The sequence below is a fragment of the Psammomys obesus genome, unplaced genomic scaffold (genome assembly GCF_907164565.1).
Source record: "Psammomys obesus unplaced genomic scaffold, mPsaObe1.curated_primary_1811, whole genome shotgun sequence".
Taxonomy (NCBI): domain Eukaryota; kingdom Metazoa; phylum Chordata; class Mammalia; order Rodentia; family Muridae; genus Psammomys; species Psammomys obesus.
Window position 1 is genome coordinate 7,681,599 of NW_026596125.1, and position 15,184 is coordinate 7,696,782.

At 44.9% G+C, this 15,184-nt stretch overlaps 1 protein-coding gene across 1 annotated transcript in view; it reads left to right on the forward strand.

The window, feature by feature from the left end:
* Positions 1 to 15,184, forward strand: part of Cfap58 (cilia and flagella associated protein 58) — a 108,453-nt gene that overhangs the window by 2,496 nt on the left and 90,773 nt on the right. The window contains exons 3-8 of the mRNA XM_055591752.1: positions 743 to 891; positions 4,339 to 4,495; positions 5,221 to 5,415; positions 7,954 to 8,091; positions 10,295 to 10,454; positions 12,557 to 12,639. Of these exons, the coding sequence (XP_055447727.1) occupies positions 743 to 891; positions 4,339 to 4,495; positions 5,221 to 5,415; positions 7,954 to 8,091; positions 10,295 to 10,454; positions 12,557 to 12,639 (882 nt within the window). The remainder of the gene's footprint in view (positions 1 to 742; positions 892 to 4,338; positions 4,496 to 5,220; positions 5,416 to 7,953; positions 8,092 to 10,294; positions 10,455 to 12,556; positions 12,640 to 15,184) is intronic.

Consider the following 15,184-nt stretch of genomic DNA (forward strand, 5'->3'; position numbering starts at 1 on the left):
GACCTCGCTATTCACACGCTCACATGGGACCTGAGGTCAAAACTCAAGTGCACATGTGCGCACACACACATTGTATATCTGTGTGTGTTTGTTCTATTAATGTGTGTGTGTATGTGTGTAAGTATATGTATATAAATATTTTCAGGCTGGCCTTGAACCTGCTATGTAGCCAGGTTGGCCTCAAACTCATGATCCCCTGCTTTTACCTTCCTGGTGCTAGGATTACAGGTGTGCATTAGAACAGGTGTGTGTGTGTGTGTTTGCATACAGATGCAAGTATGTGTGTACTTGTGTGGAGGCCAGAGGTTTACAGCTGTTTCTCAGACACAGTTCACCTGTGCCTGACTAAACTATATTTTTTATTTGCAAAATTACCAATAATCTTTTCAATATATTTAAGGATTGGATCTGTGATCCTCTCTTATGCAATAGAGCCATTGTAGATAGATGTAAAGCATATAAGCACTCACTTTACGTTTTTTAAGTTTATCAGTTTGTCAGAAGCAATCCTTCTAGGTAGAGCTGTACCTGTAGAACCTTTCAGCCACACCCCCTTGCTCTTCCCTGTTGGTTCACATTGAACAACTCAGTCCACATCTTCTCAGAGTGTGTAATACATACTTTTATTTCTCTGTAATTGACCTAACCACACTGTCGTCATAGTGCTGTTCTTTGTATTAGTTTATCTTGCACGAGGAATCCCATTTGTTCCTTATCTCACTGATATTCTCTGGTCCATCAGGAAATTGAAAAAGCCTGGAAGATGGTGGATTCGGCATATGATAAGGAGCAAAAGGCCAAGGAGACAATTCTTGCCCTGAAAGAGGAAATTGTGAACCTGACCAAACTAGTTGAGCAGGGGACTGGACTGTCAATGGACCAGGACAGCAAGTAGGTCCAAATCTTCTCAACAGTTAATGAGCTGGCCTCTGCTGGGTCCTTTGCACCATGCAGCAACCTAGGGCAGGCTTGCGCCATCAGCCTGGGGTTGGACTGCAGCTCCTGGAAAGGTTCTTGGCATTGCAAAACTCCCCTTTGTGGGGTTCCTAGAAACTGTTTTCTGTTTAGCTGTTTTTATCTTTTAAAGATTTGTTTTTAAACTTTATTTGCCTAGGAGCTTTGTGCGCATGTCTGTCTGCGTGCCGCTTGCACGTCTGCTGTGCATGGAATCCAGAGGACGGCATCAGATCCCCAGGATGGAGTGACAGGTGGTTGCGAGCTACTGTGTGGGTGCTGGGAATTGAACCTGGGTTCAGCTGGTGCTCAAGCACACTGAGCCATCTCTCCAGGCCTCCTACTTTTTCTTTTTAAGATTCCCACTCTCCTCCCCAAAGATTATATTACACTTCTTTCTCTCGAAGGATCACTATTACAGTTTGAGTGGAGGTTTCAGGCTTACCTTTCTGTTAGTTTGGCATCTTAATCGCTGATGTTTTACAAACAGCCCCCCCCCCCCAGCAATAATTTACAAATGCAACCTGCTGATTTCATTTGGCATTGTTTATACGCGAATGTGTTTAGGGAGGACCACTTGGCTTTGGATAATGCATCAAGGGGCTTCTATCAGAAAACCGATTCTCCCTGTCTCAGCAACCACTAGGACCGCCTAGCTCCTCACATAGGGGTGGGTCCTTATGAGATCATCCCTATCTGTGTTGGCATGCCTGTTGGTGTTGTCACTCTTCGGGTCTTGTTTAGGCAAACCTATTGCTGATAATTCATGGGTACAGCTTCCCCATCATATACAGAAGACACTGTCCTGAAGCAGACGCCTTGGACCTTTGGCTCTTAAACTCTCCACCTGCTCTTCTGCACACGTCCCTGGGCCTTCAGTATTGAGTTGCTCTGTAGATATAGCAACTGGGTTGGGCACCCCACGGTTAGCTGTTCTCTGCATATTCACCAGTTGTGTCTTTCTGTGCTGGTCTGTGTCTGCGTTGATGAGGGATGGGAGCCACACTTATCTGCAGTGTAAGGGTGAGTGTGTAGAAGGCAGTCATCTTAAACTTGTATAGAATGGAATATTGGCCTCTCTGCCTCGTCCCAACAGCTCTCACCTACCCTCCATGATTAATCCCCATCTTTCCTACCTGTTCAGGTTCCGGGCAGGAACTGGGTTGTTCCTCACTCTGCCATTTCTTTCCGTATGCTTTGTCTTGTTGGTTTGACTTTTCAGTGGGTGCTGCTGCTGCCTGGCCTGCACCTCCTGTTCTCTGCTGCGCATGTCTGCAGCAAGACATTTCCATTTTGTCCATGGTTGAAACCTGAGGTATGTGTCTGAAGCACACAGGCACCTGTCCCCCATCCCTGCTCGGCTAACTGTACTCAAAGGATAAAGGACAGATTCCTCAACATGTCATTCAAAGCTGTTCAAATGTCTGCTGCAGTTCGTTCTCTGGCCTCAGGCCAAGCCACCCCTCACTCATTGTTTGTACTCCCATCTTTACACAAGCATTTCCCCCTGTGCCAAAGACGCCTTTTCTCCTTTAAAACCCACCTGGAACACCATCTTAACTTTGTCACACTCAGCATTTCTGTTCCATCTCCTCTCCACCTCCAGATCCCAGTGACTAGTCAACTTGACAGGAGCTCAGTCATCTAGAGACCTCAGCTGAGAAAAGTACCCCCATTAGATCACCTGTAGGCAAGCCTCTGGGGAGTATTTTCTTGATTAATGATTGGGGTGGGAGGGTCCAGCCCAGTGTTGGTGGTGCCCCTGAGCCTGGTGGAAGTTGTGGAAGAAAGCAGTCTGAGCAGGACCAAGCCACCTTCGTGGCCTCTACTACAGTTTCTATGTCCAGAATCCTGCTTTGAGATCTTGCCCTGACTTCCCCTCATGATGGACTGTGACCTGGGGGGTTTCTGTCCCCAGGTTGCTTTTGGTCATGGTCTTTACCACAACAACAGAAAAGCAAACTAGGACATTTTTACTCTGTGTTTAAGCTGTGAACTCCCAAAGGAAGAGAATTTTATAATTCTCTATCTAGCACAGCGCAGGGCACACAAAGGCTCTCGCCAGGAACAGGTGCCTCTCCTTGGGCACTGTTAGCCAAGCCTAATGTTGCTCTGTCAGTTTCTTGTATTTTCTTGATCTATCAGTGTAACTTTGATGTGGCAGGTACAGGCATCAGGGAGGGAGAAGGAAAATCAACCATGTGGTCTCTGCAGTGATGGACTCATGGAAGAACTAATGGTGAGCCACATGAGGAAACTGACTCAGACAGTAGGCATTTTAACAAGAAGTGAAAGAGGGTGAGGAAGAGAGTGGCGCAGGTGTGGCTTGGAGTTGGGGCTTCCTCCGTGTGCTCGGCTGAGGCTCGCTCTCTTCAAGCAGCTTCAGCGTTACAGTTTCACTTGTGCAGAGGAGCTTGGGCACGGGTTTGAAGGTTCCTTATTAAACATGTATGCTATGTCAAGGATGCTGGTAGAAGGAGTGCTGTCAAGTGCCCGTGTTTTGAGCTTGATGACTGTCAGCTGGGTGCTCTTAGCTTTCTGCTGCTCCCTCTGGGCTTGCCCTGCTGCAGACATCTACCAGATGCAGTTTCACACTCCGCAGCAAGCACCAGTTCTGCAGGAAGTCATGGCCCATCAGATGGAATGGGCTTTGTCATGTGGCGCTATTTGGTTTACAATTCTAATCAATGAGCATTATCACAGGCTCTCCAAAACCTGGCAGCATGCCTGATTTTCCAGTTAGTTCAGAGAACATTTTCTCTGGGCTGTAGCCCTTGGGATGAACTCATTTCTTTGGTTGAATGGGAAGAAAATCAACAATGTGTGTTATTGGGTTATATTTATGCTTTATACATTTTACAGTGACATTTTAGTTGTCATCGTAGCCCCCCATTGGATACGTTAGATAAATAATCCCCTAAATTGACATCTCCTCAGAGCACATTATAAGAGTTGACAATAACAGCATGGTCTTACTGTAACAGATCCATGGAACACAGAGGTAACAGAACAACCCATGCCTCTGACTTTTCTACCCCAAACCCTGATTCTCAGAGATAACTGGTAATATGATGACTGTCTGTCTTTTTAGAAGTGTCTGTAAAATGCACACATACGCACAAACACACACACACACACACACACACACACACACACTCATAGAGGTAGAGAGAGAGAGAGGAATAGATACTATTTTGGTAAAAACAAAAGGATCGTACGTGTTTTGTTATTTTTGTCATTTCTTTTCAGCCAACACCTATCGTTGTCACTTGCCACCTGACTGTGCACCATCGACCTCCGGGGAAGCCAGGCCTGCGAATAGGAAGGGCCCCTGAACCAATGGCCACTTTGTCTGACTCCTGTGTTCCCCTTCTTCCATTTCAGCATCCGAGATTTACTGAAGTTCAAAGAAGAGGTGACCAAGGAGCGCGACCAGCTCTTGACAGAAGTGGTGAAACTGCGTGAGAACCTCGCTCAGACCTCTGAACAGCAGCAGGAAACAGAGCGCGCCAAGGAGGATGCGGAACAGATCATCACTCAGGTCTGCTCGCTGTGTTCTGGATAGTAGTCGGTCTGTCCTTCCGGGCTCCTTTCCCATCTAATGCCTCTCTCAGATATAACCCCAAATGTCCTCTGTTCTGGCTTGTTTCTCTGGCCCTGTTTCTTGAGCCCATTTTGCCTGGGGTTCTGTCTGAGCAGTCACTAAGGTCATGCGTGGCTTTGCTTATGGTTTGGCCTCAAGTGGGTGTCCTTACACCAGAAACAGACTAAGAAATCTCCCGACCTTCTTCTCCTTTATAATTCACAAGACAAATCAAAAGAGCAGACTCTTCTGAGAAAAAGCCATTTTTGAGCACAAGATATGAAAAGGGCTTTTTATAGACTTTGGACATCAAGATGTAACCACAGTACTTGACTTAGCAGCGCTCTGGAACGAGAAATACAATTTCTTATTTCCGGTAGCTGTCCCCTCATAATGATAAGCTGGGTGGTCTTAATATATTTAACATCGTAGGACTCCGGCTTTCTGCATTCGGTTGATATTTACAATATCACCTTCAGCCAGGGTGGACCTTTGGTGTCAATGTCCTGAAAATCAACACAGAACACGCCTGAAACTGTGAGCTTTGTGGCCCAGCATGACTGTTCCACAGAGGCCTGTGCTGTAGAAGCATGCTACAGGCCAGAGACTGCTGGTTCAGACCTTGTCTGTGGAGGCCTGCCTCTGCAAGGGCTCATCGCTTTTCTCTCTGTCCTTGCCCACAGTTCCAACAAGAAATTCAGCATCGCCAGAATGAAGCTTCCAGGGAGTCCCGGAAGAAGGAGAAGCTGGAGAAAGAGCTCAGGCAGATCCAGACGGACATGGAAAACAGGCAGACGGAGATCAAGGCTCTGCAGCAGTACATGGTGAAGAGCAAGGAGGAGCTTCAGCGGCTGGAGCAGCAGCTCAAGGAGCAGAAGGTGAACTGTAGCCTCCCCTCTGCTCTGCTCTGCTCTGCTCTCCTTCTTCCCTCCCTCCCCTCCCCTCCCTCCCCCTCTTTCCCCTCTTTCTTTCTTTACAGGTTCTCCAGTAGCACAGGGTAGCCTCAAATTCAGTATGAAGCTTACAATGGCCTTGAACTTCTGATCCCGAATCCCAACCCCAAGTGCTAGGATTACTGGCAGGCACCACCATGCCTAGTATGTTTGATGCTGGGGACAGACCTCAGGCCTTTTTGTATGCTAGGCAAATCCTCTACCAACTGAACTGCAGTCCAACACCCACTGTGCGTGCGTGCGTGCGTGCGTGTGTGTGTGTGTGTGTGTGTGTGTGTGTGTGTGATTTTCCTGGAAAATAGGAACAACTCAGTAGTCATGATAGGATCATGCTACACACTGCTGTAACTGGGCTTTGAATAAAGAGTTTTTATTCACATGAGTGTTTTGCTTGCATGTGTGTCTGTGTGCCATATGTGTGCCTAGTGCCCTCAGAAGCCAGAGAGGATGTGGGGTCTACCACTGGAGTTGCTGAAAGCTGTGAGCTACTATGTGGGTTCTAGGACTCCAACTTGGATCCTCTGGAAGAACAGCCTGTTCTCTCTAACCACTGAGCCATCATCTATCCAGCCCCAGTGATTCTTTTGGGATATTTATGAACTATTTTCTTGCTTCCAAACCCCACAGGTATTTTTTTCCTCCTTTTTTGGAGTTGTGGGGATTGAACATACAAGTTGGCACATGACAGGCAAGCACACTGTCATCGAGCTATATACCACACTTTACTTTTTTTCCATTTTTAGTTTTTATTTTGAGACAGGGTCTCTCCAGGTTGTTCCTTCTGATCTTGAACTGGCTATTCTCCTCCCCTCTCTACTGCGCAGCTGGGATTAGAGGTCTTTATCACCCTGCCTGGCTTTATGTTAGTTTCTTTTAAACCCTCCATGGGTGGGCACTGTACATGTGGACAAGCATGTATGTCACAAGTATGCATTAAACTTTTATATTTATTAATAACTTAAAATTCAACTATTTGTGCAAGGTCATTTTAAGTGCTCAGTGTGGCTAGTTGGTGAACTGTATCAGTGCAGACAGATAACCTTAATGTCAATGCTGTTATGGTGCCCATGAAATGCTGTGCAATGAGTGAATGAGTATAATGTAATATTTATTACTAACAGATTTAAGTTTGGAGTGGAGAAAGCCATTCTTAATCTTTATGCATTTTAACTATAGCTGTTTCTAATGCTTCCCCTCTTGTGGCCAGTTAAGACTATAGAGATACTAATGATGCTAATCTCTCTTTTCTTCTTTTTTCCTCCCTCCCTGGAGACACAGATCAGCCCAGGCTAGCCTTGAACTTGCAATCTTTCTGACCCAGCCTTGCAAGTACTGAGATTACAGATATGTATCACCCCCCCTTTTCCATTCCTTAAAGAAATAATACATTTAGTTGGAGAGTCTTTTCCTAAAAATATTTTTTTCCTTATTAAATTTGTTTCTAAAGACTTGTCAAGTAACACAACACTTTCCTATTTAAAAAGTAGATATTAGAATGCATTTCTTTGTCATTTGTGCCTTATTAATTTTATATAAAGCCAGACTTCAAGTGGAAAATACACAGTGTGCAGTCTCACACTGGGAAAAATCCACGAGGCTCCTTTTAACATGAAATTGAAAAAAAAAAAAAGACTTTGGACACCTGGGTAAAACAAAGGTTTTAAATAATACTGTCCAGGATCAATGTAAAAGAAACTGTCATCTTTAGCATAGCTGGTCCCATTTTGTTTAGTTCCCATTGACAGGGAGTTGATGCCTTTTTCTTGCATTTTGTTTTCACACACCAGGAAGCTATCTAGAGCGCCTGTTTCCCCCTTTTCTTCCTTTAGCTCATTTGTTATCCTTCACATCCTCAGTGTTTTCCCAGCAGAAACAGCTTCTTCAGATAGATCCTTTGTTGTTTTAAATCATGTCTGCTCAGGACAGGCAATACGTCACTCCACCGCTGCGCCCGGTTTCGACTTAAGTTGGATTAGAGGGGAATTGTCGCTGGGTTGGTGTTGGGGATTGTTCTGCTCAGGAAAATGTTGGAGGCATGTTAATGCAGGATTTGCTTCTGAAGATGCAGCTTCAGAGCCCCAGAGCTGACAAAACCCATTTGAATCTCTAGCTCATTTACAATGATTATAGAAATTGTTGCGTATGCAAAGCCTGCCAAACGGCAAACAGGCATTAAAATATTTATCCACCACCTGTGAACAAGACTTCCCAAAGGCTCTCAGAAAAAAAAAAAAAAAAATCATGCTCACTGTGTTATTCATTAGAAGGCATCATTTTCCTCAGCCATTTAACATTCATTATATTTGAGTGTGTTAGTGCCTTCACTGGGAATATTTTTTTTTTTCTGCAAGACAAAAAGGACCGTGCTTGGTATCTTTGGGGGTCTCCTGTGTGCATATGCAGACATAGTCATCACATTAACAGGCATTAACCAGCTCCCCCGCCCCCGCCCCCACCCTTCAGATACTGAACGAGAGAGCTGCGAAGGAGCTGGAGCAGTGTCAGATGCGGAATACGAAACTCCAGCAAGAGAACGAACAGCACACTTTGACGTGTGAACAGCTGTCCCAGGAAAACCAGCAGAAGACCCTGGAACTCAAAGTAAACACCGCGCGCATTGTCTGGCCCCTAGCGCGTCCGTCCTCAGTGCCTGTCAATGCAGGTTTGCCTTTGCCACTGGAGCCCCTATATTAGCGGGACTGAGAGCCTTGATACAGGCGGCAGGTGCAAGCCCACAGTGATTGCTTCAGGCCCAGAAGCTTCGGGAGTCTGATGACTCCCTCTCTTATTTATAAAATTAGATACGAATGTAAAAGCCTTCTCAATCAAGGTCAGATGCTTGTCTCTGTAATTAGGCCTGCAAGCAACCAGTTGCCCAGAACTAGAATCTATTCATTACGTGCACAATAGAGAGCTCAGCTTAGATCTTACTGTTTGTAAGGAGAAGGTAGCGTGGGAGGGCTGGGGCATGGGCTGGCACTTTTGGGTAGTCCAGCATTGTGGAATCATGCTTTTTGCTTCTAGCTAACGCATAGTTCAAGCTGTTTTCCCGTTATTCCTTCCCTCATGAAAGGGTGCTTGCAAATGAACTTTGGATCCTCACTTGACACTAAAGTCCAGAGTATGTGCCTTTGTGATTAACAGACAGCTTTGTATTTTTCACTTGAGTTCTGAAAGGAAAATCCATGTTCCCTTTTTTTATTATGTGTCTGGATCCTGGACCTAAAGTAAACGGCCTATGAAGAATAATGTAGAGAGAGTGAGCCAGAACATTTTTTTGTGTTATGGTCTCCTCTGAGAATCTGAAGAGGACACACACACACACACACACACACGCACACGCACACGCACACGCACCTACACACACACCCCATGGATCTTGTTTTGAATTTTCCAGGATTTTTCTGAAGCATAACCATGGAGTCTGGATTAATGGTGTTATAGTTAAACCACCACACCACTGAAAAAGGCTTTAAGGTCAGCCAACCGGAACCTTCCAGGGTCTAAGGCTAAGAAGGGTTATAAGAGTCTATAGTGAGTTGCAGCTTGTTCCTTGTGACAGTGCAGTAAGTTGGAGCGGACAAGAGATGGTCACTTAAGTCAGAATGATGTATTAGCCCCTGAGGTGAAATTACGGTAAAAATAAGTATCCCACTAACTCTGTGCTTTCATGACATGAATGAGACATCTGGAAAGATGGACAACTCTTGTTGCACCCCTAAATTAATGGGATTATGTTTCCAGCAGTAGCCCAGGGATGACCTGTGTAGCTAATTTTCTCTTAAGAGTTAAGACTACAGAAAAATCCTGAACTGCCTTTATAGTAAGTTTTCTTAGCTATTTAAAATAGAAAATTAAAAATCTTTAAGAATTTTTATATTTGGCCTGCATGTATGTCTGTATACCACATGCATGTCCGGTACCCGCAGAAGAGGATGCTGGATCCCTGGGACAATGGTTACGACGTGGGGGCTGGGAGTCAAAGCCGGGTCCTCGGGAAGCGCAGCAGTGCTTTAACCACCTCTCCAGTTCTTGTTGGAGAGTGTCTTTAAAAAGTGAACTTAGTTTAATTTTATTATTTTTAATTATTATTATTATTTTAGACCAGGCTGGCCTTGAACTCACAGAGATCCCCCTGCCTCTGCCTCCCAAGTGCTGGGCTTACAGGTGTGCCCCACCACACCCCTCGGTATGAATTTAATTTTAAATTAAAAAGCCCACACGACTGGAGCGTTTCTTTGCAGTGATTCTTTTCTGAGGCCTCTTGCCGTCGCGTAGGTTTGCCTATTCACGCTACCCAGGCCACCAGTCTGTCTGCGCACCGACAGACTCACACACTTTGAGGAAGGGGGGACTCTTTTCCAGTGCCTGTAACTGGGCTAGATGACCCTGTGGCCCCGAAAGAATGTTCAAATATTTTATAGCAATTTAATAACCTTCTCAGAGAGATCACTTTTTAAGTCTGTGAAACCGCCAATCAAATGCGGCACTTGTATGCAGAGCTCGTGCATTTGCATGCACATAACTCAGGATTCTTGGTTGATTTTATCAATAGGTGGCAATTTAAAACATAAGGTTTTTATCAGCCTTTTCATCATTTTTATTTTATGCACCACATACTTTATCCATAGAACAGAGGCCTTCAACTTCTTTCACAACTGAACAGTGTATGTGTTTAATCCAGTTCCATGGAACCACGGCACTGACTCAGACAGAGAATCTTTTTGTTGTCTCCGAGTTTGCCATAGTCAGTCATGGATTTTTGTTTGTTCAGCATCCTGGCTGATTCTCTCTCCTAATACAGTCCAAAGAGGAAGAAGTCCACCAGATGCGCACAGACATTGGGAAGCTGAACAAGATCCGGGAACAGATCCACAAGAAGCTGCACCTGCTCGAGGACCAGAAGGCAGAGGTGGAGCAGCACAAGGAGACCCTGAAGAACCAGATCCTGGGGCTGGAGAGAGGTAAGTCACTACAAGCCGCTGTGCTCCCATCCAGAAGTGTCTCGCCGGTGACTCCTGCCAGGCCACAACCCAGGGCTCTGTGTGCCCAAGGATGGAACCATGCCAAGTGACACCAGATGACATTCGAACTGGAGGGGCCACCATTTCCAATACCGTTAACCCCTTTACATCACAAATCCTTCCGTAAGTTCTGCTGGCTCCAGGGGAATCTAACCTAAACTAGTGTTCAGCGTTTGCCACTGAAATAGATAACATCTCAACTCTGAGGTCTTTTCGAATATGTTGAGATGACTGTCCTTGATTAAGAAGGTCTGGGGTTGGTTGTGGTTCAGATATACCCACTACTAAATGTCACACGTTATCTCTGAACAACAGCATAATTTAAAATGTGGGATACTGGTCAAATAGGGTGTGGCAGAAACGGCTCTTGGACCTGGAGAAAGAGACTCTGGGTATGAATTCTGATGGTGTGATGTAGGAACACACATTTCTTTGCAGGCTGCTGAGTGCCATAAGTTGCCTAAAGATACACATAAAAGAGCATATTGCCTCTCTGCAAGTTGGGCAGAAATCTAGATCTCTAGATATTACTATTCGGCATGCTTGTCAAGTCCGCTCTAGAAAGTCCTTCTGAGGCTGGGAGGCAATCTTTCATCGAGGTGTAGTTGCAAGTTAACTTGGAAACCTCTCCATGTATCTGTTCTGTAAACTGACCATGAGCAACCGGGTATGGGGCAGAGCTTGCCTCTGGGGCGCTAACAGGGGAATGAAAGTTTACAGCCTGAAGTCTTCCATGACAGAAAGGAAGAAAAATGAAATTTTAGAAGAAAAATGAAACTTTAGAGCATGTGATTGGCCAAATGAGACAGAAATTGTCTCATGTTTTAATTTTATGGTTTTTGCCTGCCATAACTGTAAGCTTTGAGATCATTCCATTGTTCTCTCTCTGACTATATGTGTCCATGTTCAATTGTTATTTAATGTTTGTAGGTGTTTTACTTAAATGTCTGTGTACCATGTGGGTGTCTGGTACCCTGAAACACCAGAAGGGAGCATTGAATCCCCTGGGTTGCAGTTACAGGAAATTGTGAGCTGCCATGCAGGTGCTGGGAATTGAACCTGGATCCTCTGGAAGAGTTAAAAGCAAAAGTACTTTTAACCGCCAAGCCAACTCTCTAATGCCCCATAGATATTTTTACCCTATTGAGCAAAGCAACAAGTCAAATTCCTTTCTCACTAAGTCACATTTATGAAAGTCAGCATGATTCTTTTTTTGGTTATTTCCTATGTACTGTTGACAATATCTTTTCTTAGGGGTCTTTGTTTGTTATAGCGCTTTGCTGTATCACCCAGGCTACCCTTGAATTTCCAGGCTGAAGCAGCTCTCCAACGCTCAGCCTCCCAAATAGCTACAGCTGCGTACCAGTGGGACCTGTTTCTTTTGATGCACCTAAACTAAGAGCGGTGTTAGCCATAATGGTTAGGGCATGGACCCTTTCTGTGGTAGGATTTCCTACCATAACTTCTAAGAGACAACCTTCAAAATCTTCCAGAATTAATAAGAGACTTCAGTAAGGTGGTAGGCTATAAAATATATGTAGGTACCAATAGCATTTTATAAAGGAAAATTAGCTAGACTCCTCTTCCACAGCAGTAACTAAAGTAATAAAATACCTATAAACAAAGTAACCAACATGTCTATAAGAATTATATATAAAAAGCTACAGAATTCTACTGAGAGTCATATAGAGAGACTTGAGAAATGAAAGGATATAACAAGTTCTAGGTAGTTGCATTTCATATTTCTACCTACCGATATAATGAAAAAGATCTGAACAGTGCAAAGACTTTGGCAGCCAGTGGGCTCAAGCTTTTAATCTCATCCTTGCTAACCCTTGGTTCTGTGGCTGGCTTAATCTCTTTTAGCTTCTTTTTCCATCTCTTTAGTGGGACCAGAAGATCTACATCCTTGAGCTAGAAAAAAGGTCACCTGTCACTCAACTCTGAGTAGTTGTAACGCTGAACAGGCGAAACTACGTTGTTTTTAAAAATCACTTTGGCTTCCTCTACCTTCATTGTTATTTTCTTGCCTGGCAATTCAGAGGTGGAATCTTCAAAGAAGCAAGCGGAGATGGATAAGAAGGCAATGGAGGAGCTTCTGAGGGAAAGAGACATCCTAAACAAGGTGAGGCTGCTGCAGTAACAATGGTAAATGATGCCTCCCTTCCACCCTGTAGTATCTGTTCATAACGAGTTGTTCGTGGGAAGGAAAAACTCCGAAGCAAATGAGAATGGACCACAATAAATAATACCGCTTCATTTTCCTCGGAGCAGCTGCCTGCGTCCTGCCATTGTCTGGCTGGAATTGAAGCTGCATTATCACCACCCAGCACAAAAGGACTCTAGAGAATTAGCAAACAAGCCAGCAGGGATTTCAGGGTGTTTTGTGGATTCTGTTCTCATCGCTGGTATGTTCTCTGGCATCCTAAGTAGTTGATCAAATTTTCTTAATTTAATATATATAATCTACAATCTGGCTAATCCCAAAATTACAGGTATGAGTGCTAATTAAAATACGCCTTGGAGGTGTTAGGAAAGAAAATGACTGGTTGGTGAAGAAAATCTAGCCTTTCTTCCATCTGTCTTTTCAGGATTCTACAAACTTACACCTAGTGCAATATTCCATTGGATTTTGTCCCCTTACTTCCCCTTTCCTCATGGTGCTGGGGACTGAACCCAGGGTCTCACACACTGTAGGGTTTGGGTTTGATTTCTCTTGGTTTGTCTCTTCTGGTCTCTTGAGTTCATGGTGGTCTAAAGTGGAGGGATGGACAGAGGGAGGTTTTGCAGACTCCGAGCTTCCCCGTGAAGTCAGGGCTCTCCCTGCTCTCCTCCTTCCAGAGGCTTCCTCCCTGGGCCAGATGTCTGAGGATTTTCTCCTAGGAGGAGAAGTCTCAGGCCAGTCACGGAGGGACCAGACTACTTCCAGATAGCCTATAGGTCTATGAACAGTCCTTTCTTTTGCAAACTTAGGTATAGTAAAAAATCCCATTGGATGTAGTCACTCCCCTCCCACCCCCCACCCCCAGCTTCCTTTTCTTTTCTTGTGGTGCTGGGGGTCAAATTCAGGGCCTCACACATGCTATGCGAGCATATGACTAAGCTACATCTCCAGCCCCGAGTTGAGTTTTTACATTTATTTTTTATTGTTCCATCCCTCGTGTTGTATACACCTTTGTAAACAGCTAGTTGGTTTTCTGCCACAACAGGACATGCAGCACAAGGGTTATTTTCCATTGCTTGGTTTGGTTTGACTCATAGGCTCCTTACTTCAGGGTGGGATACACAGTTCAATTTTTTTTTTCTTCCCAGGCCATTGCCTGTGTGAGACTCGGTAGGCATGCAATCAACTTTATTGATTAATAAATTCTTTCCTCACTGATTTGAAATGCCAATCATCACTGAAAGAGTGACATTGTTTTGACAGTCAGCATGACACATCTATTGTTTCAGTATTGTGTGAAGTGGCTTTTAAAAGATAAATGCTTAGCCCAGTGCCCGAGAATCAAACTGACCTTGTGCGTTTTCTACATCATCACCCAGCTAATGTTTCATGAGCATTTTACATGCTTACAGTTCAGCGGTTATTCGGGCCTAGTTGTACCTTGGATTCCTTTAGGGGTTTGAGAAGAAACTGTAAGGCGCCTCACAGAAACCCTGGATCCAGCCAGTCCCCAGAAAGTACTAGGAACCTGGCTTGGCATCCTCAGGATGGAAGCCATCTTTTCCCACCACAGGCTTTCATGCTGATGTCTTGATTCGCTTCCCTTTGAGTAAAGATTCTGTTTTCCAGTCCATATGGCAGGAAAGTGGCTGTCATTACCCACTCCCACGTGTGTACTGGTCACTGAACACTGCCACGTGTACTGAGCCGCAAAATCATGAAGGCCCAGTGCTAGCGACGAGGCTGCCGGGCATCCGAGAGGCCCCGGGGTGGATTCTCAGCACCACACACACAAACTCACATGCATAGCTCTACACAAATGAAGCCGCTTTAAAAGCCTCCCTGAGGGGGTCCCAAACCCATTCATTTGTGCATGGTGAGGTGTGCCCTCTTGGGAAACATGGCTGTCAGGATGCATGGCTGTTTGCTTCTTCTTTCTGAGGAGGCTGGGCAGCCAGCCCAAAGTATTCCTGAAGTCACCAATGCCCCAGTGCAGCTTAAAAGTGGTGGGGGTGTGGGCGTGGCTCGTTTGGTAAGGGTGCTTGTTGCCAAGTCTGACAAGATGAGTTCAGTCCTCAGAGCTCTCACGGTGAAAGGAGAAAACCGAGACTCCTCCTCCTCGTTGTCCTCTGACCTCCAAATGTGTGCCACACAAAACAGATAAATGTAAAAAAATACGTAGATACCTGGGTCCCAGACTCACTGCACCAGAGACACTGGTCCTGGGCCATGGACTGGCATCCGCATCAGAAAAATGTAAAATCTAAGTTTTATTTTTAATTAGCATGTGTTAATTATACTTAGTGATGGTTTAATATAATGTTTTCACACATGCATATAAAGCGTTTTGACCATATTTATATCTTAGACTCCCACTGCAAGTCCTCCTCTTCTTTACTGTCATGTCTTTTCTCTTTGGTGGCTAGTGAGTTTTATTAGTGAGTTTACAAACCACAGGGGGTGGTGTGTGTGTGTGTGTGTGTGTGTGTGTGTGTGTGTGTGTGTG